Source organism: Alternaria postmessia, assembly GCF_024291825.1.
Source record: "Alternaria postmessia strain BMP 2775 chromosome Unknown scaffold_52, whole genome shotgun sequence".
Classification (NCBI taxonomy): Eukaryota; Fungi; Ascomycota; class Dothideomycetes; order Pleosporales; family Pleosporaceae; genus Alternaria; species Alternaria postmessia.
This window is the reverse complement of record NW_026260125.1, coordinates 94,149-115,167: the sequence shown is the minus strand read 5'-3', so window position 1 is coordinate 115,167 and position 21,019 is coordinate 94,149. Positions and strand designations below refer to the sequence as shown.

General features: G+C 53.4%; 7 protein-coding genes across 7 annotated transcripts; 2 read left to right on the top strand and 5 right to left on the bottom strand.

The window, feature by feature from the left end:
* Positions 1–553: 553 nt before the first annotated feature.
* Positions 554–2,280, top strand: J4E82_007561 (uncharacterized protein; the record flags this gene model as incomplete). The annotated part of the gene is made up of 2 exons (XM_051733805.1): positions 554–693; positions 747–2,280. 2 exons carry the CDS (start codon positions 554–556, stop codon positions 2,278–2,280), a joined length of 1,674 nt encoding a protein of 557 aa, XP_051586451.1.
* A 691-nt stretch (positions 2,281–2,971) lies between these two features.
* On the bottom strand, positions 2,972–5,551 carry J4E82_007560 (uncharacterized protein; the record flags this gene model as incomplete). The annotated part of the gene is made up of 1 exon (XM_051733804.1): positions 2,972–5,551. The coding sequence occupies one exon, from the start codon at positions 5,549–5,551 to the stop codon at positions 2,972–2,974; it is 2,580 nt and encodes an 859-aa protein (XP_051586450.1).
* Positions 5,552–6,477: 926 nt separating this feature from the next.
* On the bottom strand, positions 6,478–10,117 carry J4E82_007559 (uncharacterized protein; the record flags this gene model as incomplete). Its single annotated transcript, XM_051733803.1, has 3 exons — positions 6,478–8,045; positions 8,093–9,874; positions 9,922–10,117. 3 exons carry the CDS (start codon positions 10,115–10,117, stop codon positions 6,478–6,480), a joined length of 3,546 nt encoding a protein of 1,181 aa, XP_051586449.1.
* Positions 10,118–10,935: 818 nt separating this feature from the next.
* J4E82_007558 (uncharacterized protein) lies at positions 10,936–11,854 on the bottom strand (the record flags this gene model as incomplete). The annotated part of the gene is made up of 2 exons (XM_051733802.1): positions 10,936–11,115; positions 11,168–11,854. 2 exons carry the CDS (start codon positions 11,852–11,854, stop codon positions 10,936–10,938), a joined length of 867 nt encoding a protein of 288 aa, XP_051586448.1.
* Positions 11,855–13,148: 1,294 nt separating this feature from the next.
* J4E82_007557 (uncharacterized protein) lies at positions 13,149–16,013 on the bottom strand (the record flags this gene model as incomplete). Its single annotated transcript, XM_051733801.1, has 2 exons — positions 13,149–14,458; positions 14,507–16,013. 2 exons carry the CDS (start codon positions 16,011–16,013, stop codon positions 13,149–13,151), a joined length of 2,817 nt encoding a protein of 938 aa, XP_051586447.1.
* A 505-nt stretch (positions 16,014–16,518) lies between these two features.
* J4E82_007556 (uncharacterized protein) lies at positions 16,519–18,907 on the top strand (the record flags this gene model as incomplete). Its single annotated transcript, XM_051733800.1, has 2 exons — positions 16,519–17,659; positions 17,715–18,907. 2 exons carry the CDS (start codon positions 16,519–16,521, stop codon positions 18,905–18,907), a joined length of 2,334 nt encoding a protein of 777 aa, XP_051586446.1.
* Positions 18,908–19,386: 479 nt separating this feature from the next.
* J4E82_007555 (uncharacterized protein) lies at positions 19,387–20,494 on the bottom strand (the record flags this gene model as incomplete). Its single annotated transcript, XM_051733799.1, has 3 exons — positions 19,387–19,878; positions 19,928–20,355; positions 20,407–20,494. 3 exons carry the CDS (start codon positions 20,492–20,494, stop codon positions 19,387–19,389), a joined length of 1,008 nt encoding a protein of 335 aa, XP_051586445.1.
* Between the last annotated feature and the right edge of the window lie 525 nt (positions 20,495–21,019).

Here is a 21,019-nt window from a genome sequence, read left to right as displayed (position 1 = left end):
GGCGGTTGGTGGCGTTTCCGGACCTGCGTTGCAGGCATCGCGGCCCCAAATCGCGCAACAATGGAATTAAGGTGCTCGAAGACGACAAGTCGAAACCCTGTCCTATTTCCGTGAACCAAGACGCGTTGCCAACCAAGATTGACGAAAACTGGGGGTGACAAACACACTAGACGCTCCCGAAAAGCTTAGCAGTCGACTAATCGATAGATCGCCCAATCGCCAGCCCCACACCAAACAACGACGGCAGCGTCATCAGCGCCTACGTTGCCACCTCGGGCCGGGCAAGTGTCAGCATAGCCACCTTGTTCGCGCGGTGATTGAAATAGTATAGTACCTGCAGCCAGCCCGTAAAACCCTAAGACACGCGTCCCTGGTCGTCCAAGGCCTTGGAAGAATAACTACCCGGCTGCCCCGGAAACACTGCGTTCCTTTGTTTCTTGTGTTCTGCCTGCACTACACAGCCAAGCTTTTGCCCAAGGTCTACCAAGCTGCGCTGGGGGAAGCTTCGACTACTCTTGACATTCGTTACCTACATTCGTTATCGACAGCCAACATGGTAATGTGGAAGCGTCTTGTTCCCACCGCCGTGGCGGCGCTGGCTGCCAGCGGGGTGAGCGCAGCGAGCTACGACGACATTCCAGACATCGAGGTCTATGGACAACATTTCTTCTACACAAACAATGGCTCGCAATTGTATGTATACCTGCTCTAGCATTGTCAAGATCACCATGCTAACCATATCGCAGTTATCTCAAGGGTGTCGCATACCAGCAGAACTACTCTCCCAATGGCTCAACAAGCGCCAATACCAAGTACACTGACCCGCTTGCCGATGGCGACGCCTGCCGACGAGATATTCCCTACCTCAAGCAAATCTACACAAACATTATCCGCGTGTACGCTATCGACCCGACCCAAAACCATGACGACTGCATGGCGCAATTGGCCAGCGCAGACATCTATGTCATCTCCGACTTGGGCGAGCCCGGCACATCCATCGAGTCAAACAACCCAGAGTGGGATGTCACGCTTTACCAGCGATACACAGGCGTCGTCGATGCGCTGAGCAAGTACCGAAACGTCATTGGTTTCTTTGCTGGTAACGAGAATGTTAGCAGCGACAACCAAACCGCCGCTGCCGCATTCGTCAAGGCTGCTGTCCGCGACACAAAGACATATATCAAGAACCAGAACTACCGCAGCACTTTGGGAGTGGGCTATGCAACTGCCGATGTCCCGTCTCGCGACGAGCTCGCGCATTACTTTGCGTGCCAACCCGGCAACGCGGGTAACACAACCTCGATCGATTTCTGGGGTTACAACGTTTATTCTTGGTGCGGTGACAGCAACTACGCAAGCTCTTCCTACGGCGAACGCGTCCAATTCTTCTCCGATTATCCGGTGCCCGTTTTCTTCGCTGAATACGGTTGTATCGAGGGTCTTAGCAGCCCCACAAGCCGTCCATTTACTGAGGTCGAAGTTTTGTACGGCAATATGACCGACGTCTTCTCTGGTGGTATCGTCTACGAGTGGTTCATGGGCGCAAATGACTACGGACTCGTTTCATTGGCTGATAACGGCGCAAGTGTGTCTCCATACCCCGACTTCACGTCTCTACAAAGCCAGCTTGCTTCCGTTACTCCGACCACCACTCAGCGCTCCGAGTACACACCTACCAATTCAGCACCCGCCTGCCCTTCAGTGGGTGGAACTTGGCTCGCGCAAGCTTCTCCGTTGCCTCCCAACGTAAACCCTCAGCTATGCGCGTGTATGGTAGACAGTCTACAGTGCGTCTACACTTCCGACGACGACGACGCTTACGCCGACGACTTCAACTACATCTGCGGCGAGAACGAGGACTACTGCAGCGGAATTGCGCGCAACTCTACAACTGGCGACTATGGTGCCTATTCTGGCTGTGATCCCAAGGACCAGCTCGCTTTCGTTGCAAACCAATACTACATTGGTCAGAAGAAGCGCGCAGATGCCTGCAGTTTCTCGGGTAGGGCAAGTACTCAGAGCGCATCGACTGCGAGTGGTTGTGCCTCGTTGCTGAGTGCTGCGGGCAAGAACGGTGACGGCACCGTACCCACTGCTACAGGCAAGGGCACAGCAGCTGTGAGCGGCGGCAGTGGCAGTGGTGGAGCAGCAAGCTCCAGTAAGTCCGAGGCTGCTGCTCCTAGCGTTAATGCCCCTGGCTTCTTTGCCCATGGTGATTTGGTCATGGGTGCATACGCTGTTCTGGCAGCAGGAAGTTTGCTGGGCATGCTTGTACTATAGGTTAGCTGGAGAGAGGTGTGGTGTGGTGATGAAGCATGCTTGGATGCTATGCAGTGAGCCTATATGCTGAGGAGCAAGTGTTTGGGGGCTTTTTTTTTTGGCGTTTTTAATCATTGTTACAATTGACCAATATAGTTCAACTTTCTCTCAAGCTTAACTAGCTGTACGTACCACACGTGAAGACCAGACTCGGTGACTCTCGTGGCCGACAAATATTCTCAGTCTTGTCAGCATTGCTGATCTCCCATTGCTTTGACACGCACCACCTCTTCAACATCAACAAGCATCACAATTATCAAGAACAACGCATTGCACCAACTTCAGATATATTCTATCGTCTACAAGCTGGCCTTTTCTTCTTATTTATTTCTTTCTTCGCCCCCCGCTGCAGTAGCGAAAGACATTGCTGTTGTTGCTTTCAAGACAACGTCTCGTGCCCCATAGCCTCACTGTACATTAGAGTGACCAAGATACCGTACGTATGTAAAGCCTATCCTCTCATGAGGGGATATCGCTGTAAAAAGGGGAAAGCCCTAACCCAAATATACAGCATCCCCGACGCCGACGCTGCGCTTGAAGCCAAGAACCGACATTATAACACTCTGCTGAAATCAATGTGAAGTTGATGGTTTATGAACCTCGAATACATCAAAGCCTGTAATTTTAGCTTTGTAATCGAGTCTGTAACATGCTAGTACATGTTGGGTGGTCCAGGACGACCGGGCTGCTGGCGGGGAGGCCCACTGAATTGGCCATCGAACATCATACGTGGGTCTTCACCTCCTCGCATGCCAGGCATTGGAGGTCCACCATACCCAGGAGGTGGGAAGTAGCCTGGCGGACCCTGCATGCCATTACCACCAGGTCCTCCGGGTCCGCCTGGAAAGCCCAATCCGCGGATATTGCCGGCAGGCGGGAAGCCAGGGAGGTGGCCAAGTGGTGTGTTGCCTGCTGAGAAACTCGGCCCAGGGCCCATTTGTTGACCATTGGGACCATTAAGGCCAGGTGGTTGACGCATTGGACCACCAAAACCGGGGGGAGGAGCGATGTTTGGTCGTTCTTGGGGTGTTGGCGGCATTCCTGGTTGACCGCGTCCGCCCATGTACGGCATGTCCGGTACAGGCTGCGAAGGAATACCCATATTGGTCGGCATGCGAGGGTCGCCTCCGGTGTTACGGCGCTGAAGGCCCATAAGTGGATCCTCGGGGGTGGGGTATCCCATTGGCATGCGTTGATTCTTTCCTCGCATGGCCTCCTGTTGCTGTTGTTGTAATCGTTGCATATGTTGAAGCTCCAGCTGGCGGTCGGCTGCATCACGACGCATCATCTCATTCTCTGAAAACATGCGAGGGTCTTCCATGAAGCCGGGAGGCAGAACACCTCTGCCTTTGGGTTGGTGCTGAGCCGGAATCTGAGGCTGCTGTCTTTGCTGATCGAAGAAGGGCATGTTATGACCTTCCTGGGTCGGGCGAGGCAAATTATGGCCCTGCACTTGAGGTGGTGTACCACGAGAAGGTTGTTGCATCAGATTCAGCAGGAAGTCACGCTCACGCTGCTTGGTCGCTTGATCACGCTGTGATTCCTCGCGTGCACGACTGTTCAACAGAGCCGCAAGGTTTGCGTCTTGAGGACCATTGCGTTGCGGCGGAGGCTGATGGGGAAAGTGATCATCTGGGTGACTAGAATCGGGGCGTGGAGGTCTGAATTGATCAGACATTGCATTCTCAGGCGACATGCTGCTGAAGCGCGATTGCTGTGGAGGCCGAGATTCGGGTGGGCCAGCGCGTGGAGCCAGGATGTTCTCCAATATGCTCTGCTGTTCGAGTGTCCTTGGTGGTGGTCTACCATGTTGCGGGTCCGGCGGCGGCGATTGCTGGTGGAAGTCTAACGAGATACCTCCACCGTGCCTCATACCATTTGGCGGTGTGGGCATCGTTGTTGGAGGTTGAGGTCCTGGAGACGGGCCCGTACTGACTTGACCAAGCATCTGGAGAATGCGCTGGAAACCTTCCTTGTCAGCGTTCGCCTCCATGGCTGGTGCTGGGGACGCAGGTGTTGGAGCTGGAGCTTGGCCAGATGCTGCTTGTTCTTCTGGTTTTGCAAACATGGTCATGAACCTCGATTTCTTGTCAGGCTTGGGTTTCGCCGAGATGGTCTCTACTGGTGGGATATCCGCTGACTTGTCTCTACCCCAGTTGCCGAAGAGAATGCCCTGTGTAGGCTCCGCTCCAGAAGGCGTGTGCAGAGGGGCGGTTAGCATGGGCGGAGCGGTGATGGAAATGGCCGTAGATGTCTCGGCTGGTACCTCTCTCGATTCGTCCTTTTCGCCAGCTGGCGTGTCCTTGGCCCTCATCTGCTCCTTCCAGCGCTGGAAATCTTCTTGTGTACGAGGCTTGAACTCCTTTTTCTCGACCTTGGTGTCCATCCATTCTGGGTCTTCTTCTCCGCCTGCACGATTGCCACCTCTGTTCCACTCACGGCCGTTGTCCCGTTCTCGGTCTCGGTCGCGTTCACGCCAGCCGCCCTGTACACCAGTCTTGATACCCTCATCCTTGTCATCACGGCGACCCCAGCGCGGTTCGTTGCGCTCGCGATTGCCACGGCGCGGGGCTACGTCCATCTCAGGGTCACCCTCATGCTTGTCGCGATTGCGGTCGCCGTTGCGGTGAAAACGCTCAAAGTCCTCCTGACCCAGACTCTTGCGTCCCTTGACGTTGGTCCAGCCCTCACCGTCCTCTCGGGGAACGCGACGGCCGTTGGTGTAGCCCTTGTCTCGGTTGCGGTCGGTTTCGCGGTCCCGCGTCCACCGATCGTTCTTTGGGAAGCGGTCGCCAACATTGTCTCCGTCTGTAGAAGTGAAACCTGTGCGTTCCTTTGCGTCGCCCGTTCCCTTGGCCGGCGTGCGTGCTGACAAGAAGGCTAACTTTGGCGGGCCAAGCACCGTCTCTTCGCCAGGTTCTACAAAAAGCGCGTCAATAGCGGCCTTGATGCCCTGAACATCAGAAGACTTACGTATGCTCTGACGCCGACCGAACTGGCCCATGGGGTTGATCAGCGGCCGCTGCTCATTTGGCGTGGCCCCTTCTCCGTCTCGAGCGCCCCGAGTGCGACGCATAGTGCCGTTGTTATTGTTGGCGTGGCCATTGTTGGTGTTTTGGTCGGCAGGCACGTCCATCCATTGTGAGATTGAAGGCAGTCCATCAGGCTTCTTGACTAGTGGAGACTCCTTCAGAGCCAACAGGTCAGCCTCCGAATAGGTAGGCCCCCGCATTCTCGCGAGCTCAGCGCAGCGCGAATGTGCAGGCAGGTATAGGGTAGGTTAAGCTTGTCGTGTTCAGCGTCGAGAGACGAGCCGTTATGTAGGTGGTAAGGTGTTTAGTGAGTGATGATGGGTGAAGAGACTGTCTCGAGACAGCCGGGTGGTGAATCGCCTGTCTCGCTTGCAATTGAACAATGCCCGCTCTGCAACCCTTTTAGAGACTGAGAATGGGACGTCGACGATGAATGCGATACAAATGGACGTTTGCGATGGGATGATGTTGAGCGATTGCAGTATGGGTCGAGTTCGAGGCGCGTGCGTATCGCAAGTTGCTGGGCGAGGTGAAGGAGCTCGAGGTGGGATGCAACGTGGTAGGGGAGTAGCGCACCCCTGCTGCTGTAGCGGCGACGGAAAGCGGAGAAGAAACAATTGCGAGCTCACGTCTTTACGGCAGAGCAGTAATTTCGGAATGGAAAAGTCTCGGGTAGTTATGGGGCACTTTGGTTTAAGCAGCGGGCGTGTGAGTAATAGCGCAGGTGTTTGTTGTGGTTTTGTGTCCCAGGTCGCGAGTGGTGCGGGTCTCTCTGAGAGCCAGCCCTGGAGACACGCGCCAAGCAATGCTGCGGGAACAAGTAGGTGCGTCATATTGGGGTCCGCGACATGTGCCCACAGCGTGCACTACACCAGGTAGACATGGCCTCACGTTCATCATTATCAGATTACGGCACGGATACGAAAATCAGACCACGTCGCGTGACAATGACTGCCTGGAGTTTTTGCTAGGCACTCGCGCCACAGATGAACTATGCATGACCCCCAAATTAGGAAGTCGCAAACAACGCCCTGTGTTTAAACGGAGGAAACACGCTGCAATGCTCTCGAATCGGTTTCCCAAACGCCTCATAAGGCTCAAAGATGCGTACTAAGACTAAACAACATCAGACCTTCGCAAGGGAGGCCATCGTCTGTGCGAGGCTGTCACTGCTCCACGCAGCTACCTTCTCTCGATCGCACGTTTCATAGACACGTCCTGCTAGTGTCTTCAGTGCACGGTGTCGCGGATCGTAGCCATCGAGCATCATCTGGATCCATGGGATAAGCCCACACCTTGTGATGAGCGTTGTACTGCCTCCCACATGTGTTGCTCGCAGCAGCAGCCTCACAATCTTGTCCTTCGCCGAAGCTGGACACGATCGTGATCCGTAATGAGTCAACAACTGCTCGAATATGTTGCTCCTTCGGAACAACTCCATATCTGCAGGCGTCCGCAGACTGTCCATGAGGTAGTCAAAGTACCAGTCCACTTCCTTGTGATACGTTGTATCGTCGTCAGGTTGGCTGGCAACGATGCGATGCCAAAAGAAGCGTAGTAGAGTGGTAACATCCCAGGCTGGGGCGGTGGTGAGAAATTTGTTTACTGTGCTGAAGAGAGAGTGCGTGGGATCCGCCACAATACCCGCACAACGAGCGGCCAGCACGCCGCCAACGTACGGGAAAGCTTCGGCACCAGTCAAATCCACCGATTCCAGGAGCTCGCCGAGGAGGAGATAGAGTTGCTGGAGTTCAGAGTCCATATTGCTTCCTTGTTGTCCTGCAGCGGCCTCGTCCTTTCCGGGTACATGACGACTGCTGGATTGTATTGTCGCCGTGAGCTGTCGAATGTTGTTGATGGCTTGTATGCGAATTTCTGTGTGCTCAGAGCAGAGGCACAATAGTAGTTCCCCAATATCTCCATCATCAAGAGCTTCGCCAAGCTCCTTCTTCCTCCATCGTGTAAGTCCGGTATGCTTTTCGTCTTCCACAGGCGGCGCCTCCAGGTCGATAGCAGATCTAGACTTGCCTTGCTGCTCAGTCTCTTCCGTGGGCCTGGGGACCGGCGATGTCGAGGATCTTTCCGAGCCACTGAAATCTGCTCCAGTTGCCAGCTTCAAGGCCTCCTTAGCTCTTTCCTTGCCCATTTTCCACAGAAACGCATCCTTCAAGACCTCTTTGTATGCCACGTTCGCAGACTCTACTAAAGCATTGCGTACATGCTCTAGTTGCGTCTCATCTTCGCCAATCAATTTGAGAAGATATAGAAGTCTCGACAACCATTGCGCGATGGTATCCGCCGTAGTGCCTACTGACGTCTCCCCACCCTTGAATGGCCACTGTTCCACCAAAGTCATCAACAGTGTGCTGAAGGGGCCAAGGCTGCTTGCAGATTGCCCAGTACGTTTACGCATGGCATCCAGGTCATCGAAGTATTTGATAGGTACTTTGGTGAACCGCGCGCAGCAGTCATCTAGGAACCCCAGGACGTCGCAGGATGGTGTGGCCGACCCAGAGGTCGACCCCAAGCTTGCGATAAGAGCATCAAGCGCATCGGGTGAAGTTTTCGTCTGCAGCATTTCCTGGTCGTGCAAGATGTCGCTTAATAAGGATCTAATACCTGTATACAGTTCACTCTCTTTCGACGTTACCAGCAGCTTAAGAAGCGTCACAAACGGTGAGTACTGGAGTGATTCTGCTTAGGTTAGTAATGGAACTATTGTAGCTCAAAAGAAACCTTACTCTGCTTTTGCCACCATCGCATAGCAGGCGAAAGCTTTGCCATCTGTATCCAGTGCTCAAGTTCCATAATACGGAAGACTTTATCTTCAGGTGATGCTGTAGGCTTGTCGGCCTCCACTAGCGCATTGCATAGCGGTACCGACACGTCGAATTTCTCTTGTAGCGCAACTTGGGGTGTGGCTTCGTAGTAAAGCCGCAGTAATCTGGTAATTGACTCTCGCTTCATGTCTTTCAGACCCGGCTTCTTGAGCGCCAAGAATACAGTGCGAATGGGTGGGCAACGCCGACTGACTTCTGAGATCAGACGCTTAGCTGCTTGGTTCCATTGCTTAGAAGATCTGGTAGCACCGGCATCATTGAGCTCTCTAAGAACAGCTTGTAGCTTCTGAAGCGCTACTATCAGGACACGGATAGCGAATAGCTGAATAAGGTCGGAGTTGTGGTTGAGACATTTGGTAAGAACTTGCTGATTCAGTGGTTGTGGCAAGATGCTGTTCATCAGCACGGGTACTGGAGGTGGGTGGTCGCGGAAGCTTCTCTTCGCACCGAAGTACTTGGGCACGGGGAGCTGGATAGCTTGATAAAGGAAAGCAGAGTATCCTATCCATGTCGAGGTGAGCTTGGGATCGTAGCTAAAGTCGCGTCGCTTGATGAAGTAATCTGCAACCAGCTCGGGACAGGCTCGAAAGATGTCAACAACAAGCTCTTGGTGAAGGGTATTTGCGTATGGTCTTTGACTCTGTATAAACTCAGAGAGAATGACGTTCCGCACTTTGGGAGTCTTGCTATAGTTGTCAACTGACTCGAGGCCCAGGTCATTGCCGTAATCAGCGGCATCGTCCTGTTCGCCCTCGTCGTCATCGAAGGTCGACGGATAGAAGCCTTGTGTAGGCAGCATAACACCATAGCCAGGATCTGTACAGACCAGGCGAAGGAAGTCATGCGCGAGCTGATCAGGTGCCTTCTGTCCTTCCGAGAGGGAGCCTTCCTCCACCTCGTAACTGTACAGACTAGCTATGCGAGAGAGTGCCTTTCCGTTCAAGATCCTACTCTTTGTGTGTCTCGCGATAGCCTTGTCCTGGAAAACATGGCTTTTGAACACATCGAGTATCTCGTAGATGAGGAAAGGCGGGTCTGCGCGGATATGATCGAAGACAGCACGGACAACGTTGGTGTTTGATAAGATTTCGCTCTTTGCCCGCTCGTCCTGATACCTCAGGTGCATTAGCAGATACCTGATGGCTGTCGTGCGAATGCTTGGTTTCTTGACATGGTCCGCCGCCGACTGCTCTCTTCCAAGATTGATGTTCCTTCCAAGTATTTTGGGCTCAAGTGTAAAGTCCCTCTTCGCGTAGACGGCTCTTGCATGCGCACCCTCGTTGAAGCGTACAAGCTCGGTAAGCAATCGCAATGCCGGCGCAATGACATTGTCCTCTTTGGGTGCTGCCGATGTACTACGGACAAAACGGCGAGCGATGGATGGCTGCAGGAGTGTCTTGGCAAGAAGTGTGCCGTACTCGAGGAAATCACCGTGGCTGGCAAAGACCTTGAACAGGAGCGCGAGCACAGCTGTTACCTGCGAGACAATCGCACTGTAGTTGGTTTCCACAGCATGATCCCACCCCTGGGTGAGGTTCTGCAGAAACGACTTGTCCTGTTCATCCCGTCCTCTTCCTTTTTGTGTGTCCAGGTACTCGCGAAGTATGGCTCGCTTGCGGGGCAGGTCGTGCTCATCGGTTGGGTAGAGGATTGAGTCGAGGAAACGCTTGAATAAACTCAGGCCTTTTTTGTGTCAGATCCAGGTCATTACAAAGTCTGGTTGTGCCTACCACTTCGAAAGTCGCCTGAAGAGCTTTGGTCGAAGAACAGAGCATTTTGTAAGTCGCGCGCCGACGTGATTTCTTCAGCGCTGCCATTCGGTCGTGGTGAGTTGCGCTCTGCCGCGTGATCGACTCTTTGGCGCTTGGAGTCGCGATCAGAATGCGCGCTCTTGGTGTTGGCCTCGAAAGCCGTTCTTTTCCCCATGTCGCATGTCCCGTTGTAACTCACAATCGCATCTCTCAAAAAGTTCTGGAAGTTCTCCCGGGATACGTGCAGGGATTAGCGCGCTAGCCCGAGGTCCATGCGTGCTCCAATCGGCGAATGTCAGCCATAACTCCGCACTTCAGTCCCTCTTGTTGTCCTGTATCATCTTCGACCACCTGGCGTCGTACAGCATTGAAGTGTCTGTCGCAATGATTTGACCCGGGTGTCACTGGGCTTCAACATTGTAGTAAGCAAACATGTGCAGTGAAACCTTTACGTCAATTTTCCACAATTCTTTCTATTGTTCGATATGTGATGTGATATATTGTCTACCTATCCAGAAGCGAATCTTTCTGCCATCTTTCCAATTACAATATCCTAGGATGACAAAGACCAAGATGCGATTGTGACTCTGCAAGAGCTCAATATGTTTCCTCTAATGGTGGTGGGATGGTCCCGATAACTTCTTCGTGATAGCGTGGTAACAGCAACAGAGATGCATGATATACAAAAAGAGAGAATGACAAAGACTCCAAATATGCCGTAGTGTCGCGATACCATGCAGATGAATCAGGGCTCGAAAATGAGTCGTGACTTCGGCCCAAAGTCCCGCGCGACGAGTAAGACCCAGATATAAAACGCCGTACAAAGTTTTGATGGTAGGTTGCCGCTAAACAAGCAGATCCGAGATATGTTCAAATAGAGAACAGGGTATCATGTAGCGACGTGAAAAGGAAAAAAAGAGGTCAAGGGAAAGAGCAGCGAAAACGGGAACTATTGTTGGGTATTTTGGAAGGATAATTTCTGCGTGTTTTTTGCTATCGTTTTAAGGGTTTGTGGTACTTTGAGCCCGAACTTATCGAGTTGTTCTTCTCGCGGATTTTTATTGTTGGTGGAGGTTCCTGGTTCTTGACGGAGAGGAGGGCTGAGATGGCAAGGGTGATGAGTGTGATGAGCTCTGCGGTAGCTGCACCAATAGCAGTGTAGAATGCGACACCCTATATAGTGTGTTAGTGGTTGTTGTAGTTGGAAGACGCGGATCTGAATTACCTGCTCTTCGCAGACAGCGCGGTACTGGTACCGTCCATTGGTCAAGACATTCGCGTTGGTGCACGAGTACCTTCCCAAGCTGGCTTTACTTGCCTTGTCCAACAAGTTGAACACGACCAACGCTGTGACCCACATGATGACTCCAAAGCTTCCAGCGACGATGCGGTAGACGTCCCGTGAGCGAAATGGTCGGCGGAAAGAGCGCTTAAAGGACAGGGTGAGGATGGCGACCGAGGCGAGGAAGTTGCCGGCGGCAATGGCAAACAGAACAATAGAAGGCGCGAGGTTGGTGTGGGCAGGCCAGACCATGGGCAGCTCGCCCTTGCGCAGATCGATATAGCGGTTGCCGCGGTAGATTTCAAACGTGTGCATGAGCATGCAGACGACGGCGCCGCTGAGAACGATGATGAGTAGGCGAAGACATGACCGGACTCGACTGAGCCAATGCGCTCGCGACGAGATGGCGAGCTCGAGAGGCATTGGCAGCCTGGGGGACTTGTAATTGGCGTAGTCGGCGGCCTTGTAGGACGAGAGAGAGCCGACGAGTCGCGAGAGGTTGTATGGAGTCGGCGGGGGAGGCGACGACGGCGAGGGTTCGGTAGTGGTAATAGTGCAGGTCTGGGCAGAGCTAAGACAAGTCGTCGTGGTGGATGTGTAGTGATTCGACGCGAAGTAAGCTCTGGCCATGATCTTGGGAGAGGTGTCGGCACAGGCGTGGCAGCTAGGCGTCGCGCACCCCTCGAGTGCTAATGGGGGCGTCGAGGTTTGCCGCAACAGTGGATAGAGAGAGTCGCGACGGGCCCAGAGGACATGTGTCGGAGCAAGACGAGGTGTGATGGACGCGGCAGGAAGAAATGGCCGTGACATAACCCCCTAGCCCTAAGCAACCTTAACGAGGCTGAGTCCCGGGGACGCTTGTTGAGCTCTGCCGATCGACTTTACGTCGAGACTCTGCATGCGCCAGACGCGCTCGGCTAGTATGCACTGGTACGCATCTTGTCTGCATCGACCCATTCAACTACTCGCTTGCCAATTACTTTCTGCAGCCTGCATCTGCTTTCCATGGCGCATCGTGAAGTTGCTCAGGCAGACGCTCCAGGAAGGCGCGACCTGCACTAGCGAAATGGTACCCGGAATAGCCAGATTGCGCCTTCCCTATTGGCCCCGCGTTTCACCCGCGCCTCCAGAATCCATCTTCGTCATACTGTTTGCGCCTCATGTACGATATTTCCTTCTCGTACAGCGCTCACCTCGTCCTACACTTTCTGACATGCACACGGCAACTGCCCACTCGAATACCCGCGCTGCCAAGCAACACCTCTACCATGTCTAGGCATCCTGCTGATATCACACATTCCTAGCATCGTCTTATTGAGCGTAAGACGCGCGTTCGTCGCAAAAAGGCGTCCAATGGCATCCTCGTTTCCGACAGGGGTATGCGGCCCGCTATTGACTCGAGCTGCCAGCGCCCAGGAACCACATTGAGAAATATCGTATACAGCTAGAAGCGACTGTCCGCCCGTTGAACGGAAATATGTGTAATTTGTCTACACCACACTGCTGCAGTAGCTTGGCCCCGAGTTCGTATTCCATCTGACATCTGGGCTGTGTAAACACCGATTTCACGCCAAGCTGTGGCCCCGCACAGCCACGGACCCCACGGCAACGCAGGCAGACTTGACGTTGTCTGGTGATGCAACTATTCGCGACTGCCAGTGATAAGGTGAGCGTTGGACGGCATCATCTTCCGAGGACAGGACAGCTTCCTGTTTCCAACGCCCTAGCCTGTACCCGTATAATTATGTCGTCACTGTGCACGAACCCACGTTCTTCGGGCAAGGATGTGAAGAACTTGATCATCACACGGAACGAATTGCTGGCCTTGATACGCTAGCTTCATATGCCTTGGACTCAGAAAGACGATAACTTCTTCCTACTTTCAAGTTTCTACTTGTTATCATTGATAGAGTCTGTGCGAGTCTCACTCAGTCATACACTTCTCGAATAGCTCCTCAAATCCAGGCGATGCCTGCATTACGCCCTGCTTTTCCTTCTCCCAGGCTTCACCAAGTCCATCCGTCTTGGCAGCCTGCATGATAGCGTCAAGCATAGCCACTGATTCCTGTACTTCGGACATCAAATGCTTGATGTCTTCGCCGTTTGTCATTTTCTGACGTTCTATACATCTGCTCCAGAGCAGACACATCCCCATCATGATTGTTCCTCTGTGAGCAGGCAGCCTTGGCCATGCGTTGAGCTGTACACTCTGTGATGCCTTCAACGTTGAGAGAAGGAGAGGCTTGTGGCTAAGTTCCAATGGCTCCTGTAATATGATTGAGAGCAGGGGCATAAGGTCGGGGAGGTGTTTGACTGTACCAATGCCCATGAGGCCTAGGAGAACAGGGACGTGTGACATGATCAATGTGGCCAACTCTGCGTACGACGACGGCCTAGGAAAATGTGCTAGAGGGGAGAGGACTCCTTCACGAAGGATCTTATCCAAGAAACGCTCCCGAGAGTCGCCTTTGTCGGTGTCTGCCGGAAGAAGCTGAGCAAGAAGAGTCACAGTGGGGAACACCTCTTTCAAGAGCGTGACAGACTCGGCTTCCGGTGTGATAGAAGGGATATATGTGAACATGGGTAGCAGAGCCTCAGCAAAGATATTGTGGTATCCAGTGCGGTGCAGGAACTTTGCGGAATCCTGACCGGCAATTGGCTTGTTCGTACCGCCCGCCACGACCGTCTGGTGTAGATTCTCAAGTAACAGGCCGAGCATGTGGCAGCCTCGCGCTTTCCACTCCGTTGCAACATCATCCATCATCTTCAGTATTGGGGGCATCAGCAAGTGCCATTTTGCTTCTATTGTCTTCGGATCCAGCACACTTATTGTCCATCCCAGCAAATCCAAGGCATACTGATTTACAGAGTCTTTCCAAGGGGCCGGTTGCCGTGAGGCTTCTAGCGCATTTGATGTAGGCTTATTCTGCGGAAAGAGAGGTGGGATGGTAAGCTGAAGAAAGTGTGATGCCAGGCGAAAGGAAAGCTCACTATCAGTTTTTTCAGCCCTAGAAACCTTCACAGCCTCGATAGCTGCGGTAGGGTCGGTAACATTGGGGTTGCGTAGCTGCCAGGCCATGACTACGTCGAGCGCATCTTTCATCCAAGGGCCGGGCTTGGTACCAAGTGCTTTGGCAAGGTCTGTACCTTTGAGAAGAGGTCTGAAGGTGTCGACGTCGAGGAGTTTGAGCTCGACAATGCGGTCAAGGAAGCTTTCATACGAGCGAAGAAGATCTTGAGATTATTAGCAGCATTCAGTGTAATGGATTGGCGAGTACTTACCATCTCTTGACACTCGTCCGAGCACAATCTCGTAGACAAGATTGAAAAAGACTTGTGTCCTCCATGTCGAACCCCAACGACGGATAGCCATGCCCAGAGTATCTCTAGCAGTCGCGTCGTTTGTTGGGTTGATGGTGTCTGGTCTTCGAAGGCCTTTGGCGCATTGAGCGACGACGCTGCGAATTTCTTCACTGTTGCTCAAAGAAGAAGCAATGACGTCGCAGATCTTGTTCGGTGCTTTGAAACCTTCCCGAGCCACTAGATAGGCAGCGAAGTAGGGTCGCTGTAACGGCTTTTGGTGAGGTATTGTCGGCGCATCGACCCAGGGCATCATGGTTGCGCAAATCCATGCCAGATATTTCTCTTCCTCGTTTCTCAGTAGAGTCTCTGAGATAGTAGAAGGCAAGCTAGCGTCCTTCATGACAGCCGACTCAGCAAAATCGTACGCCGGCTTGAAGTAGGCTGTTTCCGGGTCAGAAGGTAGCTCGCGGGTAGGATCTGTGAAGACAGTCCTGTAGAGACCAAAACGATCGATGAGCTCTAGAGCCATACGTGGTCTGGGACCCCTCAGCATCTTCTCGAGCTCTATGCCGACTCGCTCGCGACTAATCTTGATCTTCAACACCTCTTGTATTTCTACATTGCCCATAGCCTTGGCTGTCTCTGGCTCAATCGTGTAGTCAAGTCGGCTAGCGAAGCGGATCAGACGCAATACTCGGAGTGGATCGTCTTTGAAGGTCTGATATGGCTCGAGGGGAGTGCGGATGATCTTGGCAGCCATGTCTTCATGTCCGCGTCCAGTAAAGTCTTCGACTTGACAGGTATGGAGATTGTAGAACATGGCGTTGACAGTAGCATCGCGCCGCATGGCGTCCTCTTCGGCTGTGCCAAACTCCATCTCTGGATTACGAGAGACTTCGTTGTAAGTCTCTTTCCTGAGATTGACGAGGTCCAAATCGATGCCCATGATCTTGGTCGTGGCAGTCTCAAGGTTCTTTGACTTTTCAGGGTTCGCTTCAATCTTGTGCAGGCCTGGTGCAATCCTCTTCGTCTTGTCGCGTGGACTAAGGCCATCGTCTTTCTCGACAAGACCATGCTTCTCAGCGTTGCCCGGGATCTCAAGATATTCTTGCATTTTCAAGCCAAAATGCTCCCCAGTCATTTTGTTGATGGCAACATCGATATCATGGCTGCCAACTTTCAGAAGCTTATCTCGAACCCAGCCTCCAGTCCAACGCAGCACAATCTTCTCCTTGACTAGCTCTTCTGGAACCTGTACTCCAGTGACATCTCCACTTGAGGGTGCTTGGTCGATGTAAGCAGCCACGTCCAGCAGAAGTTGTCTGAGCTTGGACTCAACTTCTGTCAGTTCCAACTGAGCGGAGTCGACATTTTCTGTTGACGCCATAGTTCCGTAGGGGTGAAGAAATTGGGGTGAGCGGCGGTCGATTTTGCGCCGTTTGGGGCTTGGTTGTTGTGATTCGGATGGCGAGGTCGTCTTTGACATACGAGGTAGTTGCAGAGTGAGAGTAGAGAAATTCGTGCAAACTAGGCTATATCGCAGAAGTGGGCGAGGTGCCAGTGCAGGGAAGTCACGTTTGTATAGTAGTGAAAATGTGCGCGGTGAACAGATTGAGGCACGACTCATCACCAACATGCATGTGAGTCGGAACGATGGCTGCAATGTGCCCCTCTCGCGTAGATGGCAGTAAAGACAGACAAGAAGGCCGAAGCGAGTGGGCTTGCTATGTTTGTGGGCACATGTGACGTGATGAGGGACAGTTGTGTGTTGATGGAGATGCCGCATTTCGTCCAGTCACAAAGCGCAGCGGCCGCAACTGCGATGATGCACCATCCAACGTCGTCACACTCGCGCAGCTACAAACGGCCAGCTGGTGAAAGGAAAGCCTCACTGCCGCCAAGTCCAGCACACGACAATCCGGATACATGCCGACTGCCTCAGAACTTCCGCGCGCATTCAGAACCCCGCGGGCGCATCGCCCTAGCCTCTCATGACGCCGCCTCAAGATGCCACGCCGAAACCCCCAAAGTACCCAGCCGATCCGGAGGCTTCGATGATACTACCCAGACAACGCGCATCGCCGGCCTCCTCTCTCGCCAGTCTTCCGTACCGCCGCTCGAATCCAAGCCTGTCCAAGCTGTTTGAGTCCACCACCAGCATATCCACATCGCGACCTAACTCGGGCGCTGCAACCCCCACCCAGAGCACCGTACAGGGCTCGGTGTTCTCACCGGGATCAAGATTGAGTGGCACAGGGACGCCCAACAGTCTACCGTCGGGCGTATCGGACGAGTACCGCACGCTCATACAACAGGCCTTTGTGCCATGCGTCGCTGTCTTAGCTGACGCGCAGACCGAGGAGCTGATACGGGGGAAAGGGCTGGAGGGCGGGCTGCTGCAACTGCTGCGCCCATTCGGAGAGTCGGTTCCCGGCAAAGTCACAATACGAGATAGCAACGGCGCAAGCAAGAGCTGGGAGGATTTTGGTGTGCGCTTCATCGGCGTAGATGATGCATACCCGGACTTGCGCGTCGACACGGGCGGTCAGCGTACATCCTCGAGCTCCACAGGGCGACCACGACGAGCAGGAGGCGATGTCTCACAAATCGAAGAACTCGTCGACCGCCATCTGCAGTACTCCGAGTTCAACAGACAGTCTCCCGTGTCAGACTACATGAACAAGGGCGACGCAACAGCCACCCAAACAGATGGCACCGCCTCACCATTCCATACTCTCTACCTCCGGCGGCTACTGTCAGGGCTGCCGGTAGTACCTCACGAGACATTTTCCCATCCCGTGGCCGGCATAATAGCCATCTCGTCACGGAATCCACACCCTATAGAAGAGCTCCGAAGACTCTACAACCGGCAGCACGATGGCGATCTTCGTTTCCCGCAATGGGTAGAGAATGACTTCCTACGATATTATGTTTTGATACATGATGAAGAGACGGGAGATATCGCCAAATCCAATCAAACATTTGATTCGATGAAACGGCACTTTGGTCTCCATTGCCATCTACTACGACTCAAGAGTCAGCAATGCATAGCTTCAGATGATGACAGCGTACGGTTACCGACCTGCGAGTGGATGTCTGCAGGGGAAGAGCTAGCCGAGATTCAGAGGAGAGGTACGTCTGACTGCATCAGTGTGATGTAAATGTCATGTACTGACCATTCAACAAGAAACCACAGACGACATAACAGATCCAACCCCCTACTTCCCCGATTCCGACATTAGCAGCCTGCGCACCTTCATCCGCGAACTAGTCACGCAGTCTATAATACCCAACATGGAGCGCAGCGTCTCTACTTGGAACGAGCAGATCCTTTCTCGCCGTCGCGGCTTGTCAGGCCGCTTCATGTCTCTATCAAAACGCTGGACGCCATTTGGTAGCTCACGAACCTCAGGTTCATCATCCACTGCATCAGGAAACTCCAATTATGATAGTCTACAAGGCTTTTACCGCCCTGACGCCCCCGAAGCCATCATGCGACGTTTAGCAGATTATTGCTTCATGCTGCGTGATTGGAAATTGGCGTTGAGTACATACGATATTCTAAGAACAGACTTCCAAAATGATAAAGCCTGGCGACATTACGCTGGCGCCGCTGAGATGGCAGCCTTGTCCGCTCTTATGGCACCTACACCATTATCCTCAAAGAACCGGGCGGAGAATATCGATGCGTGGATAGAAGCTGCATCCTATTCCTACACCGACCGCCAACGTAGCGCAGCACCTTACTATGCTCTCCGCACCCTCGCTCTTAGCTTTGAGCTTTTGCGCCTCCGCGGCTCCTCAGCCGCCGACGATGCCGCACGCTGGGCGACCCGCATCCTTGAGACTGGCCTTGTAGGTGCGGTAGGTCATGCCCTCATCACCGAACGTATTTCAGCCTGCTACGCAGTGCGGACAGGCGTGGGCATTTACAAGCTAGGCAGTAGACGCAGAAAGGCAGCGCTCTGGGCTGTCCTCGCGAGTGAGAATTGGTACAGACTGGACAAATCACAACAAGCGGAACGCGCCCTTGATACCGCGCTCAGGCTGTACAACACCCAAGCTGAGAATGCGGAAGGCGGGGTGGTTAGACTGCCGTTCGAGGATATGCAGCGCTTTGTGGATCAGTTGAGACAGCAGATTGTGGGCTTGAGGTTGGCTAATCAGGGATACGGCAGTGAGCATGGTGAGGGCGACGAAGAGGGGATGCAGAGCCCTGAGGTAGAAGAGGAGGCTGAGGCATTGGATAAGAGTCCACGGTTACACAGGAAGAGTCTGATTGGAAGCACAGTGCCGACTATCGATATGGCAGGGCCTCTAAGTCCGGCTCTGGAGAGGCCGAAGGGTGAGGTAGATGCCAAGGGAGAGGGTTTTGAATAGACGGTAGATCATAATGTTCATAACGACTGGAGACTTATTCATCAGAGCTATGCGTACGTACAGTCGTGATCATTTCACTATTTATGGCCTCACAAGATGCAGAACATGACACGTCTCACATATACCAAGTGACAACAAATCAACAGGAGGAATGGTTCTCATTTCCAAGTAGGTATCAGTCATATACCAGAGAGATCATCCTATCATCATTCGTTCGGCAACGCAAGCGCAACCCCCAAAACGCCAAAGCCAGTGATCAGAGCGCGGCCCAAGCACTTTGGCACCCGTCAGTCATGCTGGCATATGCAACGATGTGTAACAGACAGCCCCTGCCAATGCTCGTATGCTATGCAAAGAAGGAAAAAGGAAATAACCCGGGAAGAATAAGCGCCCAATGTTATGCTGGGGTATCATCATCATCAGCGTCGTCAATGTGAACCGTGAACCATTGTCCGTCGTAAACTGTCATGCTACCGTACCTATAAGGCGGTAACAGCGGGTGTGGTCTCTGCCACTGCAGCACTCGTGGGTTCTGCGGAAGCCGTTTTCTTAGGCTCTGATGGGATCAGTGTAGGTGGTGGTGCAATTGTAGGTGCAGGTGTAGGTGCGCGGGATGTGGTGCAGGATGGAGTAGGGGAGGAAGTGTCTGAGGTGCGGAGACCGCGGAGCTTGATGGTGAGCCTGACAGGCTTCACCGGCTCTGGTGGAGGGATTTCAATGTTGGACTGCTGCGAGGCTGCGAATCCATTTGATTCGTCTGACGAGCTCTCAGTGCCCTCTGGTGTGGAATCAGAGTCAAAGAGTGGCATAGGTGAGCGACGCTTTCGAGAGCGCCGACGCTGATCGTCATCGTCGCCATCGACGCTAGGACTAGGTCGCTTCTTTGAGACGACCTGTGGCACAACGTTGACATCAGGTGGCCCAGTGTGAGGTCCGGCGATGTTGCGGACGGAAGAGTAATGCTCCCAAGTCTATGGTGCGTCAGTACTGCGTCGTCGGGATAGTGGTGGCGTGGCTTACGTGATAGGCAATGTGAAGTGTCTGGCGGCTGTCCTCAGCAGCCAGATCATCATTTGACGTGTAGTATGTGCGGGGTGAAAAAAGGTAGGTGTAGTCAGCCTGCCAGAGGCGGACATGGACATTAAGGGCAGAGGCAAATGCTGAGACTTCCATATTGTCGGCCCACTCGCCGGGCTGGCCCATCTTCTCGACATGCTCTTCAAACTGTTGTTGCAGCTGCTCCTCAGTGTAGTATGTTGTGTCAATACGCTTCGCAGCGGCAGCAGCAGTCTTGCGTTTGGGATTCCGCCGTACGTTATTGCAGGCCATGTACTGGCGGTAGAAGTCTGCGCTATCTTTCATATGCTCTATAGTGGTAGTGCGTAGCACCTCGTGCATGTCTTGGGTGCCGTAGAGCTGGTCAGATAGGGCGTTGAACAGACAGTTGCCTTGGGCAAAGTCAGCCTTGAACATGGGGAGATATGGGGAACTAAGCTCACCATCGCCACGGATCTGGCTGGCATACAGGGCATTGGCCTCGAGTATGGGAAATTCAGGCGAGTTGGCCCGTTGTCTTCGGGTAGCCATATTGACAGGTGTATCTAGCGTGGGTGTTGGACAGGAGAAGTCGGTGTAATGCAATGAGGAAGGCACGGGTGTGGGGTGACGGGGTCATGGATGAGGGTTGAGCTTAGGTGCGACAGTTGCTATTGCAGTGAGGGCTGTGCCGGCCACGCCAAGTTGGTGAAGGTCGTGGCCGGTGAAGGTGAATGTAGAATATCTTTGTGACGCGCCCGAACTCTTTGAAGCTCTCGAAGGGACACGGCGACAGGGATGGCTCAGCTTGGCGAGTCGCAGGAACAACGATCTCCGCCCTGAGTCAGGACAGCTCACGCACAGGAGCCTGGAGAAGTACAATCAGACGTCAGCCAACCAGACAAGGGGACAGTGGCTTCTTGTACTCTTCGCAACTGAGAAACTAAACGCTCGAGATGGTACGGAAAAATCTTCGGCCTACATACCTCGGAGCCTGCAATGATGTCACGGACCGCAGAGCTCCCCCAGCTAGCCGATGGGGCAGGCCCGACTGATTTTCGCGATGTACGGGCGGTG